This window comes from Octopus bimaculoides, unplaced genomic scaffold, assembly GCF_046866305.1.
Source record: "Octopus bimaculoides isolate indiv1 unplaced genomic scaffold, ASM4686630v1 contig67, whole genome shotgun sequence".
NCBI classification, from domain to species: Eukaryota; Metazoa; Mollusca; class Cephalopoda; order Octopoda; family Octopodidae; genus Octopus; species Octopus bimaculoides.
This window is the reverse complement of record NW_028315317.1, coordinates 192,861-202,500: the sequence shown is the minus strand read 5'-3', so window position 1 is coordinate 202,500 and position 9,640 is coordinate 192,861. Positions and strand designations below refer to the sequence as shown.

The window sequence follows — 9,640 nt, the reverse complement described above, 5'->3', positions numbered from 1 at the left end:
TCCATCTATTGTTTTCATAATCGGTCATAATTTCTTACGTTTAAGATGATTCCCATGCTTTCCCTGATGAGAAGGTTACAATTTTAATATCAACGATCCCTATGGAGCACACAGGTTGTAATCCTTTGAAACATACGTAGGAATACAGTATGCAATTATAACATGCGTTTTCTCCAATCCTTAAATTCTTAAATATACTCAAATACCCAAAATTTCAAGGAGTTCCTGCCTTAAAAACAGGAGCTAACCACAGTTATTTTGTGTTCTCTGCTACATTGGTTTCTATTAACCCATTTAGTGTATCAGAAGAATTTTTATTCATTAAGATAGAAGAAATACACATAATTATATATATATATATATATATATATATATATATATATATATATATATATATATATAGATATATACACACACATATATATATATGCACACACACACACACATCATAGCTCATTTTCGTTATAAATATATGCATGTTTATGTTTGTGTGTCCATGTAATAACATGGACGTTTGCACGTATACATTTGTGCATGAATGCAATGTTTATATCTAATTGTTATTTTTTCTTATTTTTCCTTTCGTCCTTCTAACCTCTGCCCTGCTCTCATCTCCTCTCTACCTTGTTCTTGCAGTGTTATCGCGCAGGAGGTGCACACTGAGTCCACTGCTGATGGTGCAGCAACAGCACCAACACATGTGGCACAACCAGGTTTTAAGTTTGAAATTCAAGAACGCCCCTCTCTCATCTCATCTTCACCTTTCTCTTGGAGTGAGGTCACACAGGAAGGGCACACTGTGTCGACTGCTAATGGGGCAGCAACACATGTGGCTGAAGCAGGTTTCCAATTTGAAAAACATGAAGAACAACTAGAAGAAGATGAAGATGAAGAAGAAGAGAGACTGCAGAGGCTTCTTCAAGTGAAGACGAAAGAGCTGAAGAGTTTGAGTCATGAAGATGATGAAGGTGAAGTGACGGAGATAGAGGAAGAGGAAGAATTTGATGAGGCCAAGTTATTGAAGGATGATGATGAGGAGGAGGAGGAAGAAGAAGAGAAGCAGGCAGAGGTGGAGGAGAAACAGAAGAGGCAGGAACAGGTAGCAGAGATATTGTCAATGCAGGAGACGAGGGATAGGCCTTTTATGAGGCGGGAGCTGGAAGAAAGGTCCCAGAAGGAGTTGGAAAAGGAAAGGAAGAAAGAGGAGGAGGAGGAGAAATATAAGAAGGCCATGGTTGAACGAATGCGTGAACAAGAAAGTGCCATGAGAGCCAGAGCCATTGCAGAACACGAAGCAAAGAAGCGACAGGACGAAGAGAAACAAGTGGCTCTGCTGAAAGCAAAACATGAAGCAGAGGAGAAAGAAATGCGAGAAAGACTGAGAGCTAAGAAAGCTGCTGCAGAGGAAGAAGAGAAGAGAGTGGCTGCAGAAGAGGAGCAGAGAAGAAAGAGGTTGGCAGAAGAGATGATTGAACAGATGGTAGAGGAACATGTATTGACTGAGGTTCAGTCTGTGGTCAGTCAACAGATGAGGTGAGGAAACTGGACTTTTTTTACTCCACTTTAATTATTACAGTTAATGCCACTAATTTTTTCCTTATCAGAAAAACATTTTAGAATACTGAGGGGTAGATTTCATATTCCTAAAAAACATCCTAAATATCAATGGAATTGTAATAGAAGACTAACCCTAACCCTTTACCTTTCATTCTGTCATTGATGCTCTCAACTAACCCCTACCCTCTCCTAATAATTCCTGGCCTTATTACCCAATGTTGAATCTATATTTATTAGCAAAGGTAGAATCGTTAGTATGCTCAACAAAATGCTTCGTGATATTTTGCCCGTTGCTATGCTCTGAGTTCAGATTTCTGTATGTCACTTTGTTTTGAGTTCAAATTCTGCCAAAGTCAACTCTGCTTTTCATCTTTTCGGGGTTGATCTAATTGACTATTCCCCTACTCCAACATTCCAGGCCCTGTACCTTTAGTAGAAAGGATTATTATTATTCTTTCCTTTCGTTATAACTTTATTTCAGCCTCATTAGCACCAGGCATCCTCCGGAGGCCAAGAGTAGCAAGGGCACTTTTGTTTTGTTATGAATGCTAAAATTATCACCGCATTTATTCCATTTTAGATGGGGAGTGCTTTCCGTAGAATAAGGGCTGTACCCATTGAGGCTATCTTTTGTAGTTCATTGAGATTGGAATTACCAGGGAGTTGCTGAATATACTTCTCAGCTCCCTTCTTTATCATTCCCAATGCACCAATTACTACTGGTATTAGCGTAGTTCTCAGCTTCCACATTTTTGTGATTTCTATTTTCAGATTTTTAGAATGAGAAAGCTTTTCGTATTCCTTTCTTGAGACATTTTGATCTTGTGGGACGGACAGACAAGTTCCTCTGTATTCCTTGATCACAGTGTCTGTTTGATTGGAGTCAATTTTTCTCTCAGTTTGTATTGTATGTTTTATTATTATTATTATTATTGTTAATTTTTCTGTTATTCTAGTGACATTGAAAAGGAGCTCCATGATCGACTTGTGGGAGAATGTTGCCAGAGAGCAACAGAAGACATCGTGAATGAAGTGGTTGGGGAACTGTGTGTGACGGAGGGCCATGCTTTCTACAGAAACGATGTTGAGCTGCGCCTGGAGGCCCTGCGCAAGGCTGAGCATTGTGTGCGACTCTACAAGATGAATGAAGTCCTGGAATGTTGGAAGCAGAGACAATTGCAGCGCCAGCATGAGCGTGATATGACCATGTTCCCTTCATGGCCGTCACTGGCTCCACTTGATAAGCAGCTGAAGACACTCTGTGGGAAGGAACATGAAGGTGTGGTAGGGGATACGCTGGTCATGGGAATCAACCAAACCGCTCACCTCTCCATGGAGACCCCCGTCGCCATCAGCCGGCGGGATGACTATCTACCCTTGGCCCTGACCCTCTGCCACATGAGGCGTCATTTGATACAGCAGAAGGCTTGGTACCCGCTCGATTTAGCAGCAACAGTTGGGCCAAACCTTCTCAGCACCAGCAGTTACGACACACAGATACATTCAGGTAAGATTCCTCTACACTGTCCATCCTTTTTTCTCATTGGGTGGGGCTGTGTCAGTGTTCTGGTCAATCCAGATCTTATGACCAGAGGCTTTCCACCTGTAACTGACCTGTTCTTTTTTTATTCAGTTTCGTCTGTTGTTACGTTCTGAGTTCAAATTCCGCTGAGGTCAATTTTGCCTTTCATCCTTTCGGGGTCGATAAATTAAGTACCAGTTACGCACTGGGGTCGATGTAATCGACTTAATCCGTTTGTCTGTCCTTGTTTGTCCCCTCTATGTTTAGCCCCTTGTGGGCAATAAAGACATAAGAGAGGCAGAAACAGGTGTGTTGCTGTAGAGGTGGGGACATGGTTACCTGGCCAAGGGAGAGATGGACTTCTTTCCGTTTCTACCAATCAGATCCACTCACAAATCCTTGGTTGGCTCTAGGCTAAAGATGCCATGGTGTGGAACTGAACCTGGAACCATGTGGTTGGCAAACAAACTTCTTACCGCACCTTCACCTGTTTTCTGATATTTAATTATAATGTTTGTAACTTTTGATCTCAATTTTTCTTGTTTGTTTTCAGGTCAAAACAGTGGCTCCCTCTACTGGAAGCTGATAATGTCATTACCAGAACTAGATGAGCAACAGACAGACAATGCAACCATGTACAGCCTGGAGTTGAGTGACTGGCTGAAGGCTAAGTTGAGCAAAGGAGCAAAACCACAGTCTGATCTCGATAATGTAAGTCTGTTTTACAGGTACTTATTAGAGAGGCAGTATTTTATGACTGGGTGATCTCCCTTCCACTAACCCTCACTTGTTTTATCAAGTGAGGACTTGGGGGGGGGGGGGTTCCCCTGCCATTTAACTTTGAAAGGGAAAATGGTCTCATGACTCCCCATCATTTAATGTGTGTTTACCATGCTTGTATGGGTTGCATTGTTTGACAGGAGCTGTATCGTCTGTTTTGGCATGGTTTCTCCAGCTGAGTTTCCTTACAGTTTCCCTCTGCCATTTCCATACACCACCACAATCACTCTTTTCCCCACTAAAATGAGATTCTGTCTTTTTCCATTTCAGATGTCTATTCTGAGCCTTTACAAATGTCATCTTGAAGGGTCATCCATAGGTAGACAGCAAGGGGACACAATGTTACATTTCTGTCTCCGTGAGGTCACTGGCTCATTGACCCCTGACCTCATACAGCACATTAAGAATAAGAGACTGTTTTGTGGCACCAGTGGCCTGCTTTTTGTGCTGCCTCTCTTGAGTAAAGACGATGATAAGGAGGTAAGTAAATACACACATTTCTTTTTAATTGTTTCACTCATTAGACTGCAGCCATGCTGGAGCACCACCTTGAAGGGTTTAGTCAACCTCAGGACGTTTTATTTTTAAGTCTATTCTACTGACCTCTCCTGTAACTACTTACCAAAAGGGTCACACCTAAATATGCACAATTTTTTTACACACATGGGGTTAGGGTTAGGGTTAGAAGTCATCACTTCGCAAGAGTTCCAGCACTGTTTTGTGTAGTGTCTGGAAGGATGTATTGTTTCAAATGGAGAATACTTCGAAGGGGATAAAAGTGTAAACATGGAAAACTAAGTGAATAAAATAATATTGATATCTGGATTTTAAAAATCCCTAATCAGGAAATTACATCCTCAATTCCGACAGTATGTATATATATATATTATCCCTACACACTTATTTATTTTCTCTCTCCTTTTTTTACCTCTTAATCCTTTCTGTCAAAGTGCATATGCTCAAAATGTAAAAGGCTTTTCCATTCTTCCCAAATGTTAAACTAATACACTTGTTGTTCCTACACCTGTCTTTGTCTATTTGTTTTCTGTAAAGTTGAACCACACACACACACACACACACACACACACACACACACATTCGTGTCTACTTTTCTCTCTCTTTCTCTCATTCACAGAGGTACTGGCTCGATGCTCAAATCCGACTATCGACCCTGCTCCAGGCCAAGCCACAGCAACCCAACCTCCCTGTTGCAGTTCTTGTGCCCCATGATGAAACTGAACCAGGCTCCCCTCCCAGTCTGGAGCAGCTACAGCTGAAGTTGGACCTGTCATGCTTGATTAATCAGGAGTTCGTTTCCACCGTCAAGGTCTTCACTTTACCATTCCGGTGTCATGAAGAGTCAGGCTTCGATGTGGAACATGTTGCCGTGGAAACTGTGGTAAGTATGTTCTTGAAGTCTCATCTTTTACTTTGTTTCAGTCATTAGACTGTGGCCATGCTGGAGCACCTCCTTTAGTTGAACAAATCAACCCCCAGGACTTATTCTATTGACCTCTTTTGTCGAAATGCTAAGTCACTGGGATGTAAACACACCAACATTGGCTGTCAAGTGATAGTAGGGGGACAAACACACACATACATAATGGGCTTCTTTCAGTTTCTGCCTACCAGATCCCCACATAAGGCTTTAGTCAACCTGAAGCTATAGTAGAAAGCACTTACCTAAGTTGCCACTCAGTGGGACTGAACCTGGAACCATGTGGTTGGTAAGCAAGCTTCTTACCACACAGCCACGCCTTCGCCTGTATATATATATATGTCTAGTATCTGTTTATATATCAAACTGTTTACTAATTAACAAATGACTGAGAAGGTTAATCATCATCATCATTATTGGCTCCCACCACACCCCTCTACCATTACCATTGCCCCCCCATATATGACCACCACCACTGTACTGCTCTCCTTCTCCCACGAGATAAAAAAAAACCCACCTTTCTTGGGTGAATGAATTTCTTTTCCCCTTAAAAAAAAAAAACAAAGTGAATGCAAAGAAACATGGCAACAGCAGGTAAATTGTTATGGTAACGATGCGTGGAGGGGACAGCGTTGGTGATCAAGTGTGCCTCTACATGGTCGGTAGCTGGCATAGCAGTGTCCTTCTACCTGGTGCTGGAAAGAGCAGCTAAGTCTCTCTCTTGAAGGCTGGAAACATACATGACTGAGTTGAGGCCAAATAACAATTATAGCCACTAATACTAACTACTATACATTAGATAATGTAGTCCTAGCTACACCATGCCTTCCTCTGTTCCTTTGCAGCTCTCCACAACTGTCTCAGGTGGTTGACCACCCACCGCCCCTGTCAACCAAATCTGGAGAAGAAATACCTGAAGGATTTCATTGAGGACTTCCTAGCTTCTCAGTTTTATGGTCCCCTGCTGTATAACAGGGGACTGCGCTCTGCCGAGGGTTACCTGCAGCAGGTAAGGACTCTTTAATTAGGGCTGTGTATGTGGGGGGATGACTGGGTATGTTTAGGACTGTGTATGTGGGTGATAGTATGTGTGTGTGTTCGTGGGAGTGATTGTGTGGGTGAATGTATAAGCAAATGTGTGTGACTGTATGATTGTATGTGTCTGTATGTATTTGTGTGTGTGTGTGTGCGTGTGTGAAACTCTCAGTGTGTATATATGCATCTATGTTTGTGAAGGTGTGTGTGACTCTAGGTGTTATTCTGTGTGTGTGTGTGTGTGTGTGTGTGTGTGTGTGTGTTTGCCTATATCTATGTATGTGGCCTTTCGATTGTGTGTGTATGTGTGTCTTGGTAACCTGTGTAGTTGCTTGTGTGTGTCTATATGTTAATGTGTGAACCAGTTCACCTCTAAATCCATCTTTCTGTTTTTCTCTGAACATTTGTGTGTCCTGAATGTCTCATCGAAAGCCTCTCTCTCTCTCTCTCCCCTCTCAGCCCCCAGATGTCATCATTGACTTCTACGACTCCATCCTTCGACACTTGATTGACTGCGTTACCGACTCCGTATTGACCAGCTACTCTTGGCCCGTCACGGAGTTTGTAGATGCCACAGCACAAGGGGCACACGACAACGGTGAGTTTTGATGGCACACAACCTGTGTCTTTTATATATGTGTGTAAGTGTATGTATACATATATATATATATATATATATATATATATATAATAATATTAGGGACAACATCCAAAATTACAGGTAAAAACTCAATTAAAATCAATTTATAAAAAATCAAAATTAAATTGAGCTTTATAGATTAAAATATATATAAAATATATAGTTTTAGGGAAAATAACCAAGTTTCAAGAACTCATCGATGAAAATCCACCATCACATATAGAAAAATTAACAATTAAAAGCACAATAAATGAGTATAATATAAAACAAAGCAAACATCATAAGATAAAGATAATTATTATATTATCTTTATCTTATTATCTTTATTATCTTTATCTTATGATATTTACTTTGTTTTATATTCTACTCATTTATTGTGCTTTTGATTGTTAATTTTTCTATATGTGATAGTGGATTTTCATCGATGAGTTCTTGAAACTTGGTTATTTTCCCTAAATTATATATATTATATATATATATATATATATATATAGATATATACTTCTGCCTCATTCACTACTAGTGCTTTATTTTCCCCTTCTGCAGTTAGCTAAGTTATTTCTTCTTAGTAATGCCACACAGGCTGTTGATCGTACCTCCGGTGACTTCAAATAAGTATTTCTATTCTTCTTGTAAACGTGAATATTATTATCATGATTACTTCTCCAATAAATATCCTGAACCCTGTATTACCATTAACTAACATTAATATCCATATAATAGGCTATGATGTTTTATTTTTATTCACTTTCTTCACTTCATATAAATATGTAATTCGTTTTCCTTATATAGTATATGTTTAATTTGAGGTTTCCCTTAGTTATCTCCCTTCCTCCATCTTTTTCACTCGGCAACTTTCCTCCCCACATTTCAATCATTCATTCAATTTAAACCTTTAGCCTCACGTTTACAACCTCCTCCCTTTTTATCTCTATGTAAACAAGGGTTCTTATTCCTAAAGCCCATGGAATAATATCATTGATCCCTTTATATCTCTATGTAAACAAACGTTTCTAATGGTCACTGACCATGTAACATCTTAGCTCGTAAGTTACCTCATCATTTCGTATTTGTCTTGCTTTCATATGTTTATTTGTGGATTCCCTTGAAGAGGAATATATGAGGAATTCCAGCAGCTCTTACTTCTTTGTAGAAGAGCTCTCTCATATATTTTAAAACATGTGTAGGAATTAAAGGAACTTTTATTTCTATGCGTTTTGCTCCATTTATTATTATTATTATTCATATCTTCTCAAAATGTATCACTTTAACTTGGTATCTCTACCTGTAAAATGGCTGTGATATCTTGGTTTCTAGTGTAATTTTGCTACTTCTGGTAACTATTAACATATTTACATTATCAAAGGTTTTTTTTTTAAACTGAGACAATATTAATATATACATAAACTAATATATATATATGATATGTATGTGTGTGTGTGTGTGTATATATATATATATATATATATATCATTATCATCATCATTCAATGTCTGCCTTGTCTACTGGCATGGGTGGGTTGGTTTGATAGAAACCGGTCAGGCACAAAATTGCTGACTTTGTGGTAAAATTTGAAACCATTATTATTATTATTATTATTACTTCAATCTCCCGTATGACTATCATTTAAACTTCTGTTTTAATTTTTTTCGTTTCCTCCCATTTCTTCCTCCCCTTCAGATCTGCCCCCTATTCACTGGAACTCTCCAGAACATCTCCTGTTTGTAAGGGACACTTTACGGTCCCTCACACTTCCCCCGTTCACCTTCGGTGATGACACCAGCGAGAAATGGTCCCAGGCTGAGCAAGATGTTTGGAATTACATCCGTTCCGTGACTTTGGAAACATCCGGAAAATCTGCAGTGGATCTTGTGTCAAGGTAAGGGCCAGAAATATATTGATCCTGTTGTTGTTGTTGTTTGTCAGCATTTTGCTTGTTAAAACTTGATCATGCTCATCTGGGTCTCCTTCGCTCAACCGGATGAAAATCCAGTCTCCAAAACCTCTGAGATTTCTGAAAGAGGGTGACACGGAACAAACCCCTCATTTCATACCTTTTTTTTTATCATAAGAGAAATTTATTCTCCACAATATCTGCAGCAGTTGAAACATGTGACCAAACCATATTTCAAACTAACCTAAATTCTGTTCAAACCTAAAACACTACTTCGTACTAACGCTTTGTTGAAGGTTATTTTATAATTTATGGTTAGCAGTTGGGGGTTGCTTGAAATGCGAATAAACATCCAAAATTAGGGAATGGAGTAGAAAAAACCCAAGTCACACATGTTTCATAGCTTGTGGGGACTTTGGAAGTAATAGGTATCTAAACAAGGGGTAAACCGTAAGCTAGTCTCCAGGGAGAAGGATAGCTTGGTTATATGAAGCTGGCATTGTAGTCAGGAGATTCAATTGAAATGCAATCTGTGCACTCACACATAGGACTCCATATCTACCCTCAATCACATTCATGTTCTTTTTTCTCTTCCACCAGGGTGCGCCACCATATACACCATGTGGAGAAGCAGTTTGACGAAGTGTACCGTCTCAAGTATGGTGTGTCCAGCTGTTCACCTACCTATGTCAACATGCCGTGGGTGGACATAATTTTGGACTGTGTCAATCACTGTCTGACCACAGTGTCTTGTCTTGACCCAAAGTCAACTGA

The 9,640-nt window shown here is 39.7% G+C and overlaps 1 protein-coding gene across 1 annotated transcript in view; it reads left to right on the top strand.

The window, feature by feature from the left end:
• LOC149129308 (germinal-center associated nuclear protein-like) overlaps positions 1-8,845 on the top strand; it is a 10,719-nt gene extending 1,874 nt beyond the window's left edge. Inside the window, exons 2-7 of the mRNA XM_089346590.1 lie at positions 637-1,533; positions 2,514-3,064; positions 3,633-3,790; positions 4,130-4,339; positions 4,995-5,258; positions 8,653-8,845. Coding sequence (XP_089202716.1) covers positions 637-1,533; positions 2,514-3,064; positions 3,633-3,790; positions 4,130-4,339; positions 4,995-5,258; positions 8,653-8,700 — 2,128 coding nt within the window. The 3' untranslated portion in view covers positions 8,701-8,845. The remainder of the gene's footprint in view (positions 1-636; positions 1,534-2,513; positions 3,065-3,632; positions 3,791-4,129; positions 4,340-4,994; positions 5,259-8,652) is intronic.
• The last annotated feature ends 795 nt before the right edge of the window (positions 8,846-9,640 follow it).